The sequence below is a fragment of the Chamaea fasciata genome, unplaced genomic scaffold, assembly GCF_029207755.1.
Source record: "Chamaea fasciata isolate MVZ Bird 193981 ecotype frontalis unplaced genomic scaffold, bChaFas1.0.hap1 SCAF_9, whole genome shotgun sequence".
Classification (NCBI taxonomy): domain Eukaryota; kingdom Metazoa; phylum Chordata; class Aves; order Passeriformes; family Sylviidae; genus Chamaea; species Chamaea fasciata.
The window spans coordinates 31,444,418-31,467,432 of NW_027094094.1; the positions used below are offsets into that span (position 1 = coordinate 31,444,418).

A 23,015-nucleotide genomic window follows, 5' to 3' on the forward strand; every position below is an offset into this window, starting at 1 on the left:
GATTCTGGTGATTTAGGATCAAAGACAGCCCTCAGAGGTGCCAGCTCTGTGCCTCTAGTGTTCGTAGCGTTTTGTGTTCTTGGCTCAGATCCTGATTGTTCATATCCTCAGGCCAAGGAGATCCAAATTCCACCCGCACCTCCCGTCACTCAGTGCCACCCATGGAATTCATAAACAATTTTCCCAGTTTTCCCAGTCTGTCATTGATGTTGTGGATGGGAATATTGATCAGTGCTGGGAGAGCTGTACACAGCCATGCGGAGCTGAGTCAGTATCAACACTGCCCACTTCTGCCTGGCCTTCATTTCGATGATGGGTTTAATCCTTTCTAAATCCCACCCTCCTTTTGGAGACTGTGTTTTCAGAACTCCTTTGGGAAAATGTCCCATCAAGCAGTGGGAAAAGCCTTCACCACGGTTCAGCTCCTTTATTGATTCACAGTTTCTGCCCTGTCCAGGAGACTTATCCTGTTGCAAAATCAGATCAAATTGCTTCAGCATCCTTTTGTTCTGGAGAAATTTAGGTCTGTGTTATCCATCTGCGTATTGGCATTGCAGGGAACTTGCAAATGATTTGGATATTTGTGGGTTTCTGGGAACTGCACTCCACCTGCCTGGTGTGTGATTTCCTGGCTCATTCTTGTTCCATGAAGGACAGACCTTGGGTTTGCCCTCCAGCATTTTTGTTCTCTGGGAGCGCTCAAAATAAAATCTCTGATGGCTTTGAGATTGCTCCAGCCCTTCTATACACCAGGATGGACTTCACCAGGCTTGGGTTCCAGCAGCTGATTCAAAGATGCTCTGTTCATGAATATCTTCTCTGCCTGACTCTTGCCCAGCTCTCAGCTGAGGTTTTTCCCCAGTTAATTTAGTTTGGAGCTGAAACAGGGGCACTTTCACCTCTTTGACCTTCTCAACATCATCCCTTCTGCTTTTCAAGCCACTCCTCAGGTTCCTTCTGTAACTTAAACACTTTGTTATCCTTTGTGTTCTCTGCCGTTTCTATTCCAGTTTTGCCTTGACTTTTTCTGACTGTCCCCATCCAGTTTTTCTTGCTCTTTCTTTGTGCTGATCCATTCCATCTGACTTAGTCCCTGTTTTTTATTTGGCTAAACCAAGTTGTTTCCTTACTGCACTCCCTGCTCTGCCTGCACATTTAAATGGCTTGTGCTACTGCTCTTAATTCTGGGGGTGTTTGAGTTATGTTTTTTGTTATTTTTCTTGGGTTTTTATCTCAAAAACTGCTTTTTAGGAGGTCATCTCAAAGCTACCCTTGATTGTGGTCCACAGCAACAACTTGACAGGAGCAAGGTGGGGGTTGACCTTTTCTCTTCTAGACCAAAGGAAATGGCCTCAGGTGGCACCAGGAGAGACATCAAAAGTAATTTATTCAACTTTTGAAAAACTTTTTTTTCCACTTAATAGGTGGAATATCCTCTTTTTGGTGCTGTTAATGTCTGTTCTTAAAGGTCTTAACCTGATCTTCACACACATACCCCCCCCCCCCAAAAAAAAAAAAAAAAAAAAAAGAACCAAATTATTGTGGAGGGTGAGTGCTGCAGTTGGAACTCCCTGGAGCATCAGCCAAAGATTTGGACTCTAATAAAATAACAGAAAGAGGGATCTTGGTAAGAAGTGGAAATGAAGAATGGAAAGAAGGGAAACCAAAAGTTCAGTCTAATCAGTGTGGAGCCACAGAAAAATAGAAGTAAATTGTTAAAGCCTGAATTTCATGCTCATGCTGCTGGATGTAGCTGTAATTTGATAATTAGATAATTACTAATAATTAATAGTAATTATTACCCTGCATTCAGGATATTGCCATTTCTGTGCAGCATAGGAATTCTGATGTGCTCCAGCTTTATCTTGAGTAGCCCATCATTAACCAGAGTTGCCTTAGAAACAGGGATTGCTGTCATCCAAACTTAATTCCCCAGTTTCTGCGTGGAAGAGAAGAAATTTTTGCCACAGACTGAATATTATCCTCTTTTTTCCTTCCCTAAAGGCTTTTGATAGAGAGGGCGACCCCATCAAATACCTCATTCAGAATGGAGATCCTCAACAAGTTTTTAATCTCTCTCAAAGGTAAGTGGGAAACCCTTGGAAAACGGGCTTGGATCTTGTCAGTGCAGGGAATTGGGGAGCTGAGCGGAAAGGGTTGTGCTCAGACCTCTTCAGCTGCTCCTTGGAGGGGCTGTCAGCCATTAACGAGAGCTCTGTGAGCCAAATTCCACTCTGGGGTTTGTCACTGGCCACTGTTTATTTATTTTAAACACTTTAGGTAAGGGAAACTCGCTGAGGTGGAAAGATTCCATTTAAAAGAGTGGCCAGGGATTAATTAAAACCCTTTACCTGTCAGCTCCTGACTAATGACAGGGACAATTTTTGCTTTAATTTCCTGACTTGTTGTGGTTTAGTCTGTAGTGAAAAGCCTTTTGAGCATTGTTTAAGAACTGTATTTTCCTTACATTGAATTCCAGCTTAAATAGAGTGAGAAAGAGAGGGTTTGTTATGAAATATAAGCACCAGATTGGTCTGTGCCTGGCCCACCACTCTTTATTTCACCTATTATTAGCTATTAATTTACCTGTTACTAATTGTTTTTTGCAATCCAAAGTATCCTTTTCCTTACAGGAGGAAGGGAGGGTGGTGAGCTGACTTCCCACAATAAATGATGGGAGAGAAGTAAGTTAGGGCTTATTAATTCCTGGTGCTAAATAATTCTAATTTGGTGTAAGGAAAAGATTGTGAACCTAAATACCCAAACCACCCGAGACAGGTTTGTATATTCTGAGTGAGCTGCGGATGATAAATCTCCCATTTGTGGAGAATCAAATCCTCCAGGAAACAATGAGAATAAAGCCTGGAAGATGCCAGAAGGTGCTGGTGCCCTCATCCACCAGGACTGATAAAGACTTGGCAGGTGAGGGAAGGGACGCCTTGGAGAGGGGACATTTTCCTCCACTGGAGTGGCCAGAGCAGGGATTGATGTTGGGCTGCTGGTGTTATCCATGGCTTGGGATTCGAGTTTTGTAGGAACTCCTGCCCAAGGGATGCAAGCAACCCTTTCCTTAACACGGAGATTTTCTGTTTCAATAAAACCTTGGCACAAGTCATTCTTCATGCTCTGGGTCCTGGACATCAAATGTGGGTACAGCAAATAAAATTTAGAGCTGTGCCTGACCACTGCTTGAGTCTGATCTATCCATCGGCAAGGGAATAGCACATAGGAAATCCGAGGATCTCCAGATCCCAGCTGGCATGGAGTTTGGGCTGCAAAAACTTGTGGTGTTACATCTTTCTTAAGGTATTTGGTGGCATTTCATGGGAGAAGCTGCCTGAGATCACTGTCACCCTGGATCCATAGTTGTTAAACACCCTGTGGATTTAGGAGAGGCGTTGTGACTTGGTCACAACCTTGCCCAGGTTCCAGCAGGCACGAAAACCGTGGAAATGAAATGTGGAGCTTTGGGACAGCTCAGGGCTCTGATGCCAGCTCAGTTAAGGAGTATCGAGCTTCCTTAGGCAGGATTGTCCACACTGTGCCTTCCTAATCCTTCCTAACATAAAAGTAATGAGTCTGTGGTGGGGTCTTCTACCTCTGCGTGGCTTCCAGACATCTGCAGGAGGGAATTAGATCAGAGGAAAAAAATCCAAATTATTTCATTTGTCAGCAGTTACAGGGATTTGCAATGCTTTCAAACATTGTTTTATGTGGCTTCCAATTAACTCTTCTTTTACTGTCCTTTTAAAATGGGCTTCAATAATCACAAGATCCCAATTCCCTGGCAGTGTCCAAGGCCAGGTTGGACTTTGGGGCTTGGAGCAGACTGGGATAGTGGAAGGTGTCACTGCCCATGGCAGTGGGGGGCACTGGATGTGCCTTGAAGTCCCTCCCAACCCAAACCACTCTGGGATTTGTTTTCCACCACCCTTGTGCCTGCAGCATATTTAAATATTTGGGGATACTTGAAGGCCTTACTCTGAAGTTACACAATGTGTAACTTTCCCCCAGTAGCCTCTCCCTGAGACTCACCCTGAAGTCTGTGTGTGCTGTGTTCTCAGAGTTTCCTGCTGGGTATCAGGACTTCTCAGTGATTAATCCCCTGCTTGTCCTTCTCTCTCCTCATTTATTGCAGCATTAATAGTAAAAAATACTAAATAAATATGTTTTGATAATTAAATAAATAGGTAAAGTGCAGCAGGAACAAATCAGGGTGCTGTGTTCAGTGCAGCTCTAGCTCGTTGTCTTACTAGGCTGATGTTTTAATCCAGGGTTAATCCTGTATCCAAGTGGAGAGCATTGGGAATTGGCTTGTGGTTTTTCTTGGCCTTCACCCACAGAAACCCTAAAGCTCCAACAAAGAGGAGCTCAGCAAGGTGGTGGAGCTCAGGTGCTCATAGACCTCTCCCAGCTGCCCTGCTAACGTTGTCCTGGTTTTGTTTCATGTCCAGTTCTGGCCTGCTGGCCTTGGGAAAGCCCCTGGACAGAGAGAGCACTGACCGCTACATCCTCATCGTCACAGCCTCGGACGGCAGACCCGACGGGGTGAGTGTCCTGGAGGGCTGGGGACAGCACTGGTCACCTCCATGTGGTCTCTGTGTGTTTTGTCATGGATCTTCACCCAACCTGTCATGTTTCTGCCTCTGGCCATGGACAAAGGGATTTTGCTGCTGCTTTGCGTTGTGCTTTAACAGCCAAGGGTTTGTGTATTCACAGATGTTCATCTTCTCTTTCTTCTCTGTGCTACTCTGCTCCTCTTCTTCCCTTCTCCCACATGTGGAAGCTGTCAAATTAGTGATTTGTACTTTATCCAGCCCTTTTCCACAACTGGCTGTCCAGCTCTCTGGAAAAATCCCACTTCTTTTTATAAAATAACAATATTTTATCACGAGCTCTCTCCAAGTCTTCCATATTTGCACCGATCTGTGACTCCGCAACCAACCCCACCCAGAGCTGCTCACACTTGTGTTTAATATAACAAAATGGTGATTTATTTTTTTTTTCAATTTTCATAAGATAAAATGGTGGACTATTTAAGGGTACATGTTTATTGATCAAGCAGAGGCAATGGAATTATTTTTCCTGAAAGTTTACAGCTGGATTGTGCAAGGTACCTGGGAATGCAGCAGCTCTGCCATGGGATGATAGCACAGGTGGGGGAGAAATCTCTGTACATCTGACCTTGTGTATGAGGACAGATCTAAAATAATATCTCTAATAATTAATAAATAAGAATGCATTATCTGAGCTATTCTAGAAGGATTTGAGATTGAAACAGAGACATCTCTGACACATTGCCACAGAGTCATCATGAAAATTCTGGGATTTGGACCTGTGTTCATCGTGGCAGAAGAAAATCTCATTTATCTTTTCTATCTCGTGCTCTTTTTAGCTTCTTCACCTTACAAGCTTTGCCTTCCTGCTCAGGATTTACTCAGAATTTCCACATACACCTGAAAATATCAAGGAAGCCTTTATACAATTTAGTGGCAACATGGAGTAATTATAGCAAAGTCTCCACCTTTTCCATGAAAAATCTGGTTACAGTTTTTGTGATAATTCTTCTTAAAACTTGTGGGTTTGTTCTTCATGAACCATTCTCACAGCTGTGAGTTCAGTGCTTTTGATCTCAAACTTCCAGAGATACCTGAAGATGTAAATTAAAGACCTGCAAGTTGATTCAGGCTGTGTTGTGCTCCTGGAATACTATCTGGGGCTCAAAAAAAAAAAAAAAAAAGGGGACTGAAAAGCTCCTTCCTCTTCCTTTCATCTAGAGAGAAATTCATTCACTCTGCCCAGGGGATTAAGTGGTCAGCAGAGTAATTCTAACATTCTGAAGCTGATAGTTGGGGTTTTGAAAAGAAATCCTGTTAATCATAGAACAGTGCTTAGCAGAAAACAGTTGTATGTGAGCTGAGATACGGTGTTTGAAGCTCAGCTCTGGAAAAATCACCCAAAATAAACCGTGGAGGGCTCCTTTAGAGCTGTCTCTGGACTGTGCTGTTGAACACCTCTTTAAGTTTTTGTTACTTGCTGTAACAACAAAATCTACTTTAAGAAATCCACCCCCTGTTATCTCATTATCTCCTCTCCTTCCTCAATCCCATTGGCAGGGAGGTTTGGAGTCTCCATCCCTGGAGGTGTCCAAGGAAGGCCTGGACATGGCACTCAGTGCTCTGGCATGAGGGTCAGTCACAGATCCTGGAGATCTTTTCCAGCCTTGTTGATTCCGTGATTCTGTGTGATTTCATACCAGATTTTTTTCCCCTGGAATTTTGCAGCTGCAGGTGCGTACACAGGGTTGTTGTTCTCAGGGGGAAACACTCTGTAGCTTGAGTGTGTTCCCTCTGCCTGGTTGGGGTTTTTGTCACTGTCCCTTGCCTGCCTGGAGCTGCTTTCTGCAGTTCATGTTTTCTGTCAGTGGTGGGGCACCTTTCTTCTCAAGATTGTCCAGCAATAGGACTCAGCTGACCAAAGCTTCTGGTGCCTGCAGCTGGAAAGGGTTAAGAGTTGGGTTTGCCAGGATTACAAAAAAGGCTGGATAAGCTCCTTGACTTTCATTTTACAAACAAATGGATGAAACAGGGCAGCTCAACCAAGACAATAAATCTCCAGGCCTTTTCCATGCTAGGAAACAGTGGGTGTGACTGATCTGCCAGGCTTCCTTGTGTCTTTGCACAATTCCCTTGATTTGCAGCTCTTCTGGACGTGCTCCCTGCTGTTGGAGAGCCTCCTGCTGGAGGAGGGTCAGGACTCACCCAAAGTTCCAGGCTGGGACTGTGCCAAACCCTTCTGAGGGCATGGATCCTTGGTCCAAGCAGTCAGTGCCATTTCGTGGAGAAATTTTGCTTTTAAACTAGTTTTTATCAGGAAGCAACAGTGTCCTTTTAGGGGGAAAGAAAAAAAAAAGATTTCTAGATTTCTACAATTACAAAACCACTGATCCCCAAGCTCATTCACCTACTGCTTTTCATCCAGCTCTGCTTTTTGTGAGCAGTTCCATTAGTGCCTACAGAAAACTGGTGATGTCACCAGATGCCTTGTTGCAGTTTGCCTAAAATCCCAAAATTAATTCCCCAGGCAGGTACAATGTCATTTAAATCCCATTAACATATTTTTAGCTGGTAACATATCCAACCTGATCCCTTTCCATCCAATATGAAACCAGCTATTAGAGTCAAACCTACTTAGAGTCAGCTTTTGGATTTTATTTCCTGTATTTGCTTGGTTTTGTTGGTTTTTTTTCTAATTTGAAAGGCATGCAGAGGAAAAAGACTTTCCTGGTGTGAGGAGTTTTTGTTGTTATTGTTGTGGGTTTGGTTTTTTTTTTTTTTCAGTGAGATGTGGTGGCTTGACCCTTCTCTATCCCTGCCCTCCTCAGCTGGACAGGGAAGAAAAATATAAGGAAAAACTCAGGTGTTGAGATAAGGAGAGATCCCTCACCAAATACTGTCATGGGCAAAACAACTTGGGGAAATCCATTGATTTTATTGACCACAAAATCAGATCAGGGTAACGGGAAGTAAAACAAATCCTAAGAACATCTTCCCACCACCCCTCCCTCCTTCCTGGGCTCTCACTCCTCCCCTCCAGTGGCACAGGGAGACAGGAATGGGGGTTTGTGTTGTCTGTGCTGCTCCTTCTTCCTCAGGGAGAGGAGTGGGAGTTCTTCCCCTGCTCCAGCATGGGGTCTATCCCACGGGAGACAGCTCTCCACGAGCTGCTCCAGTGTGAGTCCATCCCATGGGCTGCAGCTCTTCATGAACCACTCCCAGGTAGATCCACTTCCATGGGGTCAGTCCTCCAGGAAAAGGCTGCTCCATTGTGGGTCTCCCATAGGTCCCAAGTGCTATCAGTAAACCTGCTCCAACATGGGCTTCTCTCTCTGTGGATCCACAAGTCCCTGCTCCAGCATGGGCTTCCCACCTCTCTCAGCATCCTTGTGCTGTGGTGTGGGCTCCTGCAGGAGCTGCAGGTGGATATCTGCAGCCTCCATGGGCTGCAGGGGCACAGCTTCCTCCCCATGGCTTTCCCCACGGGATCTCAACTCCAGTGCCTGGAGCAGCTCCTGCCCTTCTTCCTGCCCTGCCCTGGGTGTCAGCAGGACTGCACCTCTTCCATGCTCTCCCTCCATTCTTCTCTGGTCACAATTACAACTGCACAATAAGAATTTTCCTTCTCAGATCAGTTATCCCAGAGGCATCACCACCATCTCTTCCTTGGTCAGTACCAAGTTCATCCTGGATCCCTTGGAGTTGGCACTGTTGAAGCTTCCAGCAGCTCCCCAGAGAATCCACCCCTACAACCCCTCACTACCAGAACCGTGCCACATGAACCCAGTCCAGGAGAACGTTCCTCCTCGGTTACAACATGGATAATAGGCATTTGTACATTTTTGTGGCTTGGTTTTGTGAACACTCACGCGATCCCTAGATAAATTCCAGTTGCGTGGGATCTCAGGAGCTGATGTTCCTCAGGCACTGACAGTTTAAATGTGGTTATTTAATCCATTCCTTTCAAGCATAAGGATGCCTAAAAAGCCCTCCCAGAGTGGAAAAAAGGGAGAACGTTTGTATTGGTCTTTCATACTCACCTGAGTAAATTAACCAAGTTGTAACTTGGTTCAGAAACTGGGGCCAGCACTCCCGAATTTCAACGTCCACAATATTTCCCAGTCAAACTCTGTGTGAAAGAAGGTTTTTAGCTGTTATGACATGAAAGCAAAAGGGCAAAACTTCTGCTCATGAATTTTTAAATAAGAGTGTATAAAATCCTGGAATACCTCATCTGGGAAAGGTTGCTGTGCTTCAAAATTGTTGATGCTTTCAGGAAGAAATTTACCCCAGATTGCTGTGAAAGCTTTCTGTCTCAACGTGATGACTCTTGTTCTCACAAAACCAGGGTTGTTTTTCTCCATGGAGCTAAGCAAGGCTCAGGCATCTCCAGCCCTGACAGGATCTTCCTTGGCCCAGGGAGTCACATTAAAACAGATTTTTCTTCCCATTCTGGTATCTCCAGGAGTTTGGAGGACAGCAGGACACCTCCCACACGAGCTTGGGGTCCAGAAGCCCCAGCCTCACACTTTTGGGGATCAGCATTTCCTCTGGATGCCTTTCCCATAGTTATGAATGTCATAGAATCCTTAAAATTGGAAAAGACCTCTGAGATCATCAAATCCAACCATTAACCAGCTCCACCACTACCATGTCCTCAAGCTCCACATCTACACACGTCTTGAACACTTCCAGGGATCAGGACTCCACCCCTTCCTGAGAAGCTGGTCCAGTATTTCACAATGCTTTTGGTGAAGAGATTTTCTTTAATATCCAAGCTAAACATCCCCTGGCACAACTCGAGGTTGTTTCCTCTCATACTGGAGAAGGCATCTCGCTATTTCCTCTCCAAACCCACCAGCTCCTGGATTCTTCATCTTGGACCTCATTCCTCCCTAGCTGCCACCAGGGCAGGCCAGTGCTCTGTGCCTGACCTCAAATCCATTGGAGAAGTACAAGGATACAACGTGGTATTTGCTCTCCTTTCAATCCCTGATATTCTTTAGAGAAATCTATATCCAGCCCCCAACATCATCAGTGAAGTCTGTTGAGCTTATTTTTGCGTTTGGAAAGTCTGTGGTCCCGCACACCTGAATTTTTGTGGGGGTTTTAAGATTTTTGGAATTTTTTTTTCTTGCTCCTTTTTCTGTGTCATTGCCAAAAGGCCTCAGAGATCTTTGACAAGACTGCTGTGGCACGGACTAATTGAGGTTTCTCTTTTCTAAGCCCCCAGGCTGATTTGATTCATGTGGTGTGCCAACAGTCATGGTGACACCATTTGGCTTTGGGGGACTATTAATGCCATCCAAATTAATCCAGAGGCACTTATGTCCTCACCCAGCACCATGGCTTTCCATGGAGTGGGGTGGCCTGGCTGCCACCTTTCCATTACTCTTCCCTGGAATGCTCCTGACTGTTTAAAATGCTTGGCTGTGCCTCCCAAATTATTGTTGTTCTGAGTTATGAGCTGGAGCATTAGCAGGCTTGTGGGTTTTCCCAGGAAAACGCGACCTGTCGCCGTTGACAATCCAACACAACAAACAATTAGGGATGCATTAATTTAGCAGGCAGGAAAATGCTTTTATTTCCCAAGTAATGAGCTTTTAGCTGTAGATGGGCAAAGTGGCATGTGAAGGAAAAAACACATTCCGAGCTCAAGTTGTGTTCACAAGCTGGGGTGTGTTTGGATGTGATTCCAAGGCAAGAATTCCTCTTTTCACCTTTCAGAGTGAGAAGTTTGAAACAAATGCATGTGGCTTTTGTCAGAAGAAAGAAAAAGCCTTCTGTGCTCTTGATTTTTGGATTGTGTGTGTCAGTTGATTTAGAGATGAAACAGGAGCTCTGTTGTGTTGTCTTAGCGTGTCTTGTGTGAAATAAGGGGAATTCCAACCTCTGAATACTAATGTCTCATCCTGAAAATATTTGTTCAGCACTGCAGAAATGGGATTTTCTGCCTGGCAAAGCAGAGAAGCTCAGTGACTAGTTTATAAATCCATTTGGGAATTAGGATTTAAGTGTTCTTAAAAATTATCACTCATCCAGGGAATGTTCCCAACCTCCAGCACCAACTTCTCTTTTTATCATGTCTGAAGGAGCAGCAGGGTGTGTTGGGGTCATGGTCGCTTTGGGGTACTCAGAAACTACTGGCAGGGTTCAGATTTTTTTTTGTCATAGAAGACTCAACCATCAGGCCACCAAACCCCATTGGAAGTCCAGGAGAAGCTGTCATCCATCCAGCTGTTCAGGGTATATCCCAAGGTTCACCAGAGAGGGAAGATCAGAGGTGACCTGGCTCTGGGAGAGTTTCCCTGACAACTGTGAATCCAAGATCTATCCCTTTAATCTGACTGTGCCATTCCTTCTGCAATGAACACTTCAGGAAAAAAAACAGTGATCATTTAAGCCCTGCACAGCCCAGGACTGCTTTGAGGCCACATTTTCTGAGGACACAGAGGTACCATCACCCTTGGAAGGGCATCTGAGAGTGAGCCCAGTGCTCTGGACACTGAAGGCAGGGATCAAACTGGATGCACAACTCCGCTGTTCCTTGAAGGTCATGGGAAGAAGCAGCAGTTGAAAAGTAGTGGGAACCACCGGGAACTGAGGGAACCTGAAGAAGCCTCTTCTCCTTCCCTGTGAGGGTGAGCAGGACCTGGCACAGGGTGCCCAGAGCAGCTGGGGCTGTTCCTGGATCCCTGGCAGTGTCCAAGGCCAGTCTGGACAGGGCTTGGAGCAGCCTGGGACAGTGGAAAGTGTCCCTGCCCATGGCACAGGATGGGCTTTAAGGTCCCTTCCAACCCAAACCATTCCATGATCCTGTGATTTCAATGCATTGTGTTTAATCCTGGAAGCCAGACTTGGGGATCTTTGAAGTCTGACTTTTGGCCATCTTAGAAGGTCATTCCTAATTCAGAGCCTCTGTCTCCCAAAACACTTGAATTAATTCCCTTCCTTAGAGGAAACAGGTAGCCCTAAATCAAGGTAATTTAAACAAAGATTTACTTCTTGAGTAGCATAAAGAGAATTCATTAATTGCTGTAAATTTTCTGTTACTCCTTGGAACTGTAACCGCTTCTGTTACTCCTGCCTCTAGTCCACATGAGTTCCATTATTCAGCAAGAAAGAAGCTAGAGGGAATGTTCCTAATTATATGAAAGGGAACAATATACAGAGATCCACAATTTGATCTTTCTCCTTGAAAGAACTTCTCCTCAAATTATTTTCTTTCCAAGCTATAATTAAAGAAACTGCCTATATAACAATAAAATATATAAAATAGCAAGAAAACTTGTTATTTTCCTGACAAGTTCAGTATTTTGTGTACAAAATCCTTACAAATTCCAGCTGATATCTGAATTCCAGTTTGCATGAGAGGAGTTTCTTGAGACAAATTTCCTCCTCTTGGAGAGAAAGCTTTTCTTCCTGCAGCAGCTCTTTTATTCTGGCAAGCCTCCCAAACTTTCAGTGCTTGTGTGGCTTAGCATGGATAATATTCCCTATAAAGGCTTTTATTTCATGTGCTAAAAGGGAAGGGGTGAATTAAGGAGTTCTCATAAAGCAATAGATTGATCCCAGTTTTCAATCCGAGATGTGGACCAGACTGTAATTCCTAAATAAGGGATACAAATAAACAAGTTCCCATTAAGAGGAAGTTGAGGGGGGACCTTGTGGCTCTGCACAACTCCCTGACAGGAGGGGACAGCCAGGGGGGGTCGGGCTCTGCTCCCAGGGAACAGGGACAGGACAAGGGGAAACGGCCTCAGGCTATGCCAGGGGAGGCTCAGCTTGGACAGCAGCAGGAATTTCTGCATGGAAAGGGTGCTGAGGCCTTGGCAGGGGCTGCCCAGGGAGGTTTGGAGTGCCCATGGCTGGAGGTGCTCAAAAAAATATGAATGTGGCACTTGGGGACATAGTTGGGAAGGGTTGGACTTGCTGGTCTTAGAGGGCTTTTCCAACCTAAACAATTGTCTGTCTTCAATGTCCGTGATTTTCTCTTCCTTTCCCCATGAAGTCTCAATCTTCTGTTTTGTTCTGCAATGTATGAGGTTTTCCTTTTGGGAGCTTTCCCTTTGGGCTTTATTTTGGTGTTTTGACAGTTTTTCTCTTTTTCTTGTCTCAAGGCTTATTGGGACTTTTTTCTCATTAGTATAATTATTGACAAGCTCCAGAATTACCCTTCCCTTCACCTCAGGGCCTTCCCTCCAAAACTTCTTTGCAGTCCAGCTGGCAAATTCATCTTTATAGCTTGGAGAGGTGGAGAGGGTTGGGAGATACTTCTTTTAAACTTCCCGTGGAAGGAAACGAGGTCTGAAAATAGAATCATAGAATTGTTAATTTTATCACCACTCAAATATAGTTTTCTTGAGATGAATATCAATAAATCCGGATATGGAGATCAGCAGCATTAGTTAGCGTTTCTTTTTTGATCAAATAAAGGCTCTGCCTCCAATTGTATTATTTGCAAACTAATTATCTCTCAACATGACAGGTTTGTCTTAGAGTTTGTCCAAATTAATAAACTTGCTCAACATCAGAGCCAAGAATGTTTCCTCTCCAAGGCATAGAATGCTCTCATCAATTCCCAACTTCAGTTTAAATGACATGGTACAAATAAAATGAGAATAAAGTGGAATTTCCTTCAGATTTATCATCCATAACATTTATCGGGGCCTGGCATCCTTAGGATTTGTGCAGGCTATGTAAATTTTACAGTTATTGCTTAGGGAAGAATTATCTATGTAAGAACTATTTTAGGGCCCCTAAGAAAGACATAAATTGTTGCTGTGGATCTTTTATTTCTGTTAATTATAAAAGGGAAGAAAGCAGAGTTTCTCTAGTAATGAATAGGAAGTCCCTGATACGAGGCTGAGATGTTTTTTCCCTGGTTGAATTTCCAGGAATAGCTTTAGCATTCCTTCCCAAACACTGATTGATGATTCTGTTGTAGAAAAGCCTCATTTTTTAACCAGCCAAAGCAATTTTCAAACCTTTCTGTGTTGGATATACATGAGGAATATCCCTGGAAAACCGGTTGTGAATTAGGTGTCTCTCATTATTTTAGGGAACTACTTCTTTAAAGAATTTTAGTGGTATTAAAATATTTGTGAGGACCTTTTTTTGTTGTTTCTGTGGCTCTTTTAGCATCCTCTAGAAGCCTCGGCAACTTTTCATAATTCTTTAAGAAATTTGTGAATTTGCTTTCCAGGAAAGATGGAGAGACTCTTTCCAAGGGCCTGGACACAGGGAATGGCTTCCTACTGCCAGAGGGCAGGGATAGATGGGATATTGGGAAGGAATTGTTCTCTGGGAGGTCACATAAAAATCATGGAATCGCAGTTTGTGTTGGAAAGAACCAACCAGTTCCACCTTCCCCTGTCCCAGGCTGCTCCAAGCCCCAAAGTCCAGCCTGGCCTTGGACACTCCCAGGGATCCAGGGGCAGCCACAGCTGCTCTGGGCACCCTGTGCCTGCCCACCCTCCCATATTTTCTGATCCAGTGCGAGGATGAAAAGAGGTTCTGGTGGTTTATCCCTGGACACAGGCAATAATTATTTAGCCGGTGAGATTTTAGTGTCTGGTGACTTTTTCATGATTCCCAGCAGGGATGATGATGTTGTTCCCAACCCTGCTCCGTGCTGCAGTTCTGGAGAAGCCCTTCTAATTCACTCTAGTTGTCAAATGAGGGCTTTTTCAGAGCAGCACATCTACCTGAGGCTGGGAGCTTCAACAAATCTTTGGAGCCATCTAATGGGGATCTAGAAACGTTGGTTTTGGTTAATAATCTTTGATCACGGCACTTTCTGATGTTAACGAGAGAAGTGCTGCTCTCAAAGACACACAGCTGTGTCCCACTTTGTGGTAAAGGTGGGCATTGCTGAGACAACAGTGGGATAACAAATGTTTCCTGTATTCACGTGAAATGGGGAGATTTTGAAGTATTCCCATTTCCTTTCTCTGTTTCAGAGCCTGTTACTGATTTTAAGGAAGAAAACACAAGGGGTTACTGCTAACACAGTGTCTGCTTGGATGCCGCTTGTGTTTTCACCCACTCTTGGTCATTTGCTAAATTGAGATTAATAAAAAAGGAAGGTTAATTGAAATACTGGTCTTAGTACAGTGAGTTCTGAATTCAGTCACTTCTGATAATTTTCTAAACTGTGACTCATATAAAAACAGGGATTACTTGAAATGTTGGTCTTCTTACAGAATCTTATTTTAACATACTTGCAAGTTTAGGGAGAGGAGCATTTGATTAAATTTTCCAGTATAATTCTACTATTTGGCATCTCAATAATCTGGTTTGTTTTGGTTTTTTTTTTCCCTTGCAAAATATTATTTCTTTGCAAAAATCTTGCCTTTTAAATTCAGAAGTGAAAACTTAAATGTGGCAAGTGGAGCACTGGCCTGGGCATGTTGACTGACAGGAAGGGTGCTTCAGATGAGTAAAGAACTGCCAAGAATGTGAAAAATACTGAAAATGCTTAGACAAGAGTTGGGAAAAAAAATTTCAAACATTTCTTTTCCTTCCTCCCTGTCTTTCTCCTTATAAAATCCTCTCAAAGGGAAGAAATGCTGCAGATGATCAACCACAACCTGTGAAAATTATCTGGAATGGAAAGAAACCTTTTCCAAATGGGAATTCCTGCCTCAAGCCATTGTTATTTAACATCATGTTGCCTCAGTTAATTAAATGTGAGGGTGTTTATTTCCCTGAGTTTCATGGAGTTGAGTTACCTTTGGAAAAGCTGATTTATATTCAGTGTGCATCGCAGCAGAGCAAATGCTCTGGAGTGGCTTTGGCGTGGACAAGAGGGCAGAAATGGCATTTTCCTTTTAGAAATGGCAGTTTCAGGAACAATTAGCAAATAACTGGGGCTCAGTAAACAGAAGCTGCCAGCCTGGGAGCACCTTGTGCTGGCTTGGTTCAAAATCCTCTGGATTTTGAGATTTTTTTTTTAAGTAGTAAGGAGTCATTTTATGCAGATGTTGGGAGCCCTTGGGGCACTGAAACCACACCAGCTGGATCTGGAGCTGGGAAGAGCCTGATTCCAACACCAGTAGAGCACCAGAAGGTGCTGGTCTCCATTCAGCCTTTTTGGTTGGGGTTTTGTTTGTTTGTTTGTTTTCTTTGTTTCTTTATTTTGCTGTTTTTGTTAAGGGAAGATGGTTGCAGGTTTCTCTATGAAGCCTGTGAAGTGCCACTTTCAAACAGATTTGTTCTTCCTAAAGCAAGGGATTTCTTCTGGGGTCACATCTCCACGGTGTAAATGCTGTGACTGTCTTGTCATAAGCATTTCATGGAATCACGGGATTTTTATGGTTGGAAACGACCTCCAAGGTCATCAAGTCCAACCTGTGACCAGGCACCACATTGTAACTAAACCACGACTGCAAAGTGCCACATCCTCTCACTTTTTAAGCCCTTCCAGGAGTGGGGACTCCAAACCTCCCTTTTTAAGCCTATTCCAAAGCTTGACTACCCTTTCCATGGAGAAATTCCTGCTGCCGTCCAAGCTGAGCCTCCCCTGGCACAGCCTGAGGCCGTTTCCCCTTGTCCTGTCCCTGTTCCCTGGGAGCAGAGCCCGACCCCCCCTGGCTGTCCCCTCCTGTCAGGAGTTGTGCAGAGCCACAAGGTCCCCCCTGAGCCTCCTTTTCTCCAGGCTCAGCCCCTTTCCCAGCTCCCTTCCCTTCCCTGGACATGCTTCAGCCCCTCCAAACTTCCCAAATTTCCCTCAGAGGAGTTTGATGGGAAGTATCAGAAGGCACAAGAAAGATTTAAGACACTGAGTTGGATGAACTGATTTAAAATTCTGTACATTGAACACAATAATTTGTCAAATACAACAATATGGGGTTTTGGTCTGGAGCTCTCATGTGCAGAGAGAACAGATGTGACTCAAGCCAACACCTCTCCACTTTTTTGACTGGGGGAGAAAATTTTCATAGGTAGCACACACAAATTTTGTTGACATTTTGTATTAAATACAGTCAATTCTACTGTTCCCGCCTCCTGGGATGTTAAAATTGGGTTGCAAAATAGAACATCAGGGTGAGGTGGGGGAAGGATGACACAGGATGATTGTGCCACTCCATCAGCTTCGTTAATCATCACTGTGGCATATTTTGATTGATAAATCACTAATTTCCTTTTTACATTCTGGCAAATTTGGATATTTTCAGATTTTTCCCCTCACAACAAAAACTCTTTAAATCCTTAAAATACTGTATGAAAAAGAAAAGATATCTGATAGTTATCATGCCTCTCTAATATACGAGTCAGTCTTGAGCTTGTTTTGTCTTCTAAAAATTCAAAATAAACTCTTGAAATTCTTCCCTTTTTCACAGAAACATGTTTAAAAAAATGATAATCTGCTTAGCTGTGATCTTGTCTAATAAGTAACAGTAGGGTTGTCACCTGGGAAGCTGTGAAATAAAGAGAATTTCTTCAAAATGTTCTTTTTCTGCCTAGACTTCGACTGCTACTGTCAATATAGTGGTGACAGATGTCAATGACAACGGACCAGTTTTTGACATGTTTCTCCCCAAAAACCTCTCTGTGCAGGAAGAGGAAGCCAATGCTTTTGTTGGTCAAGTAAGGGTAAGTCAATAAAATTATTTATTTTATTACCCAAGCTCTCCAGACAGTGGGGAAAGAGCCCAAAATAATTGTGCCTTAGACAAAAACCCATCCAAATATCTTCCCTTGAAATGCTAACTCCCCGTTTGTGGCTACAAAGTCACGTTTTGGGGCTTTGAAATATTGGAATTGTTTTCTTCTCTGTGCTACATACTGAAAACACTTTGTCACTTAAAAATAGCACCAAAAAAAAAAAAAAAAAAAAAAAAAAGCTTGTTTTTAAGAAATTCCACTGTAAAAACTTGCTGATAACAGATTTACGGGGTTAAAACAGTGTTGCCACATTGTGAGATGGTTTGTTTTGAGGTAGAATTCAAACATGCTGAGCAAGTGACACCCGGGTGTAGGAAAGTGTCACACCCAGAGGAAATTGTCAGGCCACTAAGGGGAAAATCAGTTAAACCCTGGAGTGAAATGATTGCTGACCTGGCATAAAAATAGGGGATAGTGTTAATTTGAGGGTTTGAAGCTGTAAATTTTTATAACACGTGGGTGTCTTCTGGAGAAGGATTCAGTCTCTTGAAGAAAACATCACTTTTTTTTTTTGGTAATGTTTGTTTTTCCTGACTCAAGGGAAAGAGGAAAATATTAATTAGAGGATTTTTCAATCCACAAGTTGAATATAATGTCTCATGTCTGCTGCACTAAGGTTGGATCCAGCAGGAGCTGTAGGTAATAAAGGAATTGGGAAGCGTTTTTCAGGATTTTAGGTGGAAAATATGCCCTTTTTTTTCCAGCAGTAACCATATCAAGAGAAAATGGGAGCTCCTTAAGTAGAAGCTTCAGAAAAACAGGACATTTCGGGTACCATGGGAACCCAAATACCCATAATAGTCATGTTCCTTCCCATCCTTATATTATTTAATAAGAAATCAGAGCTGGTCTTGGACAAAGTTAGAGTCCCTCAGTGCAATTAAGTCAGTTTTGACAAATTGCTAAATTATTGCTCTGCTTTTTGTCATTGCCTTCCTGTGTGGTTGTTTTTCATTTTGCATCCGAAAAGGCACAGGTGGAACATTTCCAATCAGTCCCAAATATCCTTCAAATCCATTTTGTGCTTCGCTGAGGGCCCTCAAGGCTCAATCATCTTCTCAAACACGAGCTTGCTTCTATTTTTAGATGTGACAGAACTGTAAAATGCAACAAGTTATTGCCACAAGAAGCTCTCTGGCTTCTAAATTAGTGCAATTTCTGACTTGTGTGGAAATGAAAATATTTATTGAAGCCATGGGAGAGTTTATTCCTACTTGGAGTGACAGAAACTGCTTCTGTCATTTCCTGTCCTGTTTATCCCTGGATGGAGACAGATTTTTCTTTTTAGCCCAAATACTGGGTGTATTTCTCCTGTCTCATGTTCAGAACTTCAAATTGATGTAGGGACACCCATTGGAAATGCCATTCTATGGTATAGAAAAGAGAAATTGGGGAATTTGGATATTTTTTTCTGACTCCAGTGATGAGAGTTTGGGTGTAGCTGTGGTGTTTGAGGATATTCCTTATAAACTGAAATAGCTTTTGGTGTGTTGTGCTTCACTGTAGATAAAAACCACAGGGAGAGGTGTTGATGGGAATAAATTTTGTATGGAAGCTTTAATGTGGATAAAATGTATATAAAGGGCTATTTTAGGTGGGAATAGCCTGGTAAAAGAAATACTTATGGTGTCGTGTGTTTTCCCTGCCAAGAATTAACCTACTGATTAACAAAGCTGCTTTTCAGGAAACTTTTTACTCATTTCAAACAGAAACTTAAAATCTGCCAGAGCAAGGAGTCATACAGGAGATTTTAAATAAAAAGACAGATTTTGTGGTGTCCCTTTCCTTTTCGAATGCCACCTTCCCATTTTACCTCGAACAAAAAAAATTAGCATGAGATTTTTACCTTAAAACCCCAAATCTGACCCTGCTGCTCATGAGAGCAGAGAACCTGGTGAGGGGGGACGTGATAAAGGTGCTCAACCACTTTAATCCCTCAGGATTTTTGGCTCTGGAGGTTTGGTTTCAGGATTGGGTGCCTGGGCTCATTGTCAGAATTCCAGAGTGGTTTGGGTTGGGAAGGATCTTAAATCCCATCCCATTCCAGCCCTGCCGTGGGCAGGGATGCCTTCCACCATCCCAGCTTGCTCCAAGGCCTGTCCAGCCTGGCCCTGGACACTTCCAGGGATAGAGATTCTAAGCAATTTGGGGTATAAATCAACCTGAACATTCCCAGGAATAACTCCTGCCACAGACATGAGATTTCCATGCTCTGCTTTGTTTTCCGTTGGAAAGCTGGACTTTCAAATGGATTACCTGATAATATTTGGGGGGTGGTTTCCCAAGGAGATGTAGCAGGAAGGCGGTGAGAGGTTTCCTGTGGGAGAGGGAGGGTTTGGAGCGTTGATTCCATGCAAGCAGGCAATATCCACTCTTGGAAGTGCTCTCCCTCTCCAGCAGCTCTGCTGCCAGCTGGAGCTGCTGGAGGCACTGGCACGGGAGTGCTGCCCGTGGGCATTCCAGGAGCCTCCTGAAGATTAAAAGAACAAAAGCCAGACAGGATAATGCTGCCAGTGGAGTGGATGTGTTTCCAAATCCTTTTATTTCACACTGTGTTCTCTAAATTGGGGCATTCAGAGGTGGATTGGATTCCCTGCTGCTGCTTCCCCTCTGATCCTGGGGATCCCCCAGCAAAGCAGGATCACAGTTGCTGTGTGGAAGTCTCCACAAAGAGCCCCCAGGAATCCAGAAGCTCCAACTGGGAACTCAACAGTGAAATTCGGGCAATTTCTTGCAGTCTAGACCAGCTGGAGCTGGAGCATCAGGATGATCTGCGTTGTACACTGCACTTTAATCAATCCCAGGGGCATGGGGGGTAAGAAAAGATGGAATGACACTCAGGAAAAGGATCAATACATTGATCTGCAGGCATGTTCGCACCTTCGGGCAGAGGAAGACAGTCCCCAGCAGTTTGTTGTGGACTCTAAAAAAGCAGCCTGGGTTTAATCAAAGAACTGTTGAGCTGATGGGGCCCTGGAAAGGAAAGATATCCCTTGACTGAAGTTTTTATTCGTGTGGGGTTTTATTTATATCCAGATTCTTTCACCCAACTCCATAATTCATTTATCGTTGGGTATTTTGGTGTCATTGATCAGCACTGTTTGAAAACTCCAGCATGAACGTGTTGCTGTCAAGGAGAGATAGCAACAGGGAAGGAAATGAGATGGAAAATGGGGGTAAAGAATTATGTACTCAGGTATCACTGGCCCTTGGATCTTCCCTAAAATGGAAACAGGATATATCAATTCTAGTAACGAGAACAGTTTGCAGGCTTTGTGATACCTCTGTCCCCTGCTTGGTTTTAAGTTACAAAAGAAATGCTTTGAGGAAGTTGTTTTATAGGATGGACTTATTCTTCCTACTGGAAAACATGGGAAAGTTTGGAGGAATTATTTTGGTTGTACTGTACTAGCCCTCCTGAATGCTGATGAAATGTAATTACTTCCCAAAAGACCTTTCTGTCCATGGATATCAGTGAATTCTTACAGGCTCCTGGTTTTATTTAATAAATTCATAAGGTGATAAACCCCAGATTTAAAGCCCGATTTAAATTTCACGGCTGATAAGCAAAGCTTGTTGTGTTGGACTAAATGACCTCTGGAGATCTCCCACAAGCAGCTCATCCTGTGTTTCTCCAAGCAGGAAAACTCCTTAAAATGCTGGCAAAGAATTATTGCCTAGGAGCATGGAATGGTTGGGATGAGATGAGCTTTAAGGTCCTTTCCATCCCAAAGACTCTGTGATTCTATTGTTTTATTACGTTACAATATCTTGTGGAAAAGCCTAGGAAGGGATCTGAGTTTTCCTTAATCCCCACTGCCTTGTTTTCTGTGTGAAGGTTGTGATGTTCCAAAACCTGCACTGCAGGTTACACATTGTCTGTGTTAAAAATACAAGCTCCCGAAATTAAATTCCCAAATTTCCTGGACTTTCAGACAGCTTGAAGGAAAATTGCTGGAGGAAAAAGGAGAAGACAAGGAAAAAAGGGAGATTTATTGGCAGGAGAGGACAATCCAGGAGGAAGAGGAATTAAAATTAGAGGTGGAGGAGATAGGACAAGAACAGGAAAAAAGGGGATTGAATGACAGGAGAGGACAATCCAGGAGGGAAAGACCTTAAGCCCTTGGGGAGGAGTAAAATCACAGGCTCTGAAGTAAATCTCAAACACCCAGAGCAAGTCCAGGACTCTGGCTCACTGCATGACCCAGTGTCTAACAATGCAGTTTGAATTCGTCTCACAGATGTAAACCCAACAGGAACAGCTGGGATTTGAGGGTCAGAATCCATTCAAAAATCTAATTAGACCCCAAAAATCAGACAATCAGAATGTGGCAGGTGAACTCCAACCAGAGAAAGTTCAGACTTCATTTCTTGTAAGTGGTTGGATGATCGCAAGATCATTGAGGGAGAACTTTGGTGGTATCATTTCCTTCAGTTTATTAAAGAATTTGACCCCAGGTAGGATAAAAAGGACTTGAAAAAGACTGTCAGCACTGTCTCTCTGAAGATCCTCAGGGAGATGCTGGTGACAGAAAGGATTTCATGTGCTTCTAGTTGGATTTTCATGTTTGTTAACAGGCAAATTCCTCTCACAACAAGACTGATGTCTCAAGTCCAAAGCTGTGGCTTCAGAAGAAAGAGATGGGGTCACAGATTTGGGCTATTTATTTCCATTCCAGACCATCAGTGCTATACAGAATTACCTCTTCCTGCTGGCACCAGAGAATTCCTGGAGGATATTCGGCAGTAGTGGCTGCAGCCACAGTTCCTCATCTTTTTCCACTGTTCCTTGAACTCAGGTCAGCTTGGGCACAGATCAAAGAGATTTAAAAAGCTCCTTGAACCCATAATGTGACTTCTTAAGCAAAAGGGAATTCAAAAGCTGTGCTCTTGTCTTCCCTGTTCCCAAAATTTATTATATTTATTCATTCATTTGCGTCTTTGCCCTCCAGATAGTATTTGTGCTTTACTGCAGTGGAAATACTGATATTTGTTACCAGCATGTTCATGGCAGGTGATTATTGAGAGTCCAAGGATTTTCCATGAAAGGAATTTTTGTTTTTGTCTGCTGACACTTTACATTTTGGGATGCCTTTAAGCCCTATTATCTCTTTCAGCTTGATGCCAAACTAAATCTTCAGAATCAGATTCTCATCCCTGGAAGTGTCCAAGGCCACGTTGGACTTAGGGGCTTGGAGCAGCCTAGGATAGTGGAAGATGTCCCTGCCCATGGCAGGGTTGGTGGCACTAGATGGGCTTTAAGGTCCCTTCCAGCCCAAAGAGAAATGGCAGAAATAACTTTAAATTGGATTGACATTAGAGAAATATTGGGGACTCCAGCTAAATGTGGAGATTTTAAACAGTATATTCCATCTGTGATTTAGGAAGATTTTTGTTTTGGGAGTGCTTCTAGGTGTTTTAGTTTTTTCTAGTGTGCAAATGCATTGGTTTAATCTCTTTAATCATAACATTGCCAAGGAACACACTCATCAAAACCACAGATTTTTAATCATCCTTCCAGGACAGCCAAGTCTCCAAGGTTAGGATTTCGTTGTGTGCCAGCCTGAAAAAGGCTGGGCTGGTTGAGGCCATGAAACATTAAAATGTGACTAACTCATGTAGGAGGTGAATCACATCCAGTGATGGGTTTTCAGCTATGACCTTTTGGATTTTCGTTTATTTTCATTTATATTTGCTCTTAGGGTTTAACTTCTCTTAATGCACCGTTTTGTTTGAAATCACATTTAATTGGCTTTGGAATTAACCCTCCAGGTATACTGGAATTAGCAG

At 43.3% G+C, this 23,015-nt stretch overlaps 1 protein-coding gene across 5 annotated transcripts in view; it reads left to right on the plus strand.

The window, feature by feature from the left end:
* PCDH15 (protocadherin related 15) overlaps positions 1 to 23,015 on the plus strand; it is a 300,245-nt gene that overhangs the window by 170,454 nt on the left and 106,776 nt on the right. For all 5 annotated transcript variants that reach the window (XM_066191711.1, XM_066191709.1, XM_066191706.1 and 2 more), the window contains 3 exons: positions 2,005 to 2,084; positions 4,455 to 4,548; positions 17,025 to 17,153. In XM_066191711.1, coding sequence (XP_066047808.1) covers positions 2,005 to 2,084; positions 4,455 to 4,548; positions 17,025 to 17,153 — 303 coding nt within the window. The remainder of the gene's footprint in view (positions 1 to 2,004; positions 2,085 to 4,454; positions 4,549 to 17,024; positions 17,154 to 23,015) is intronic.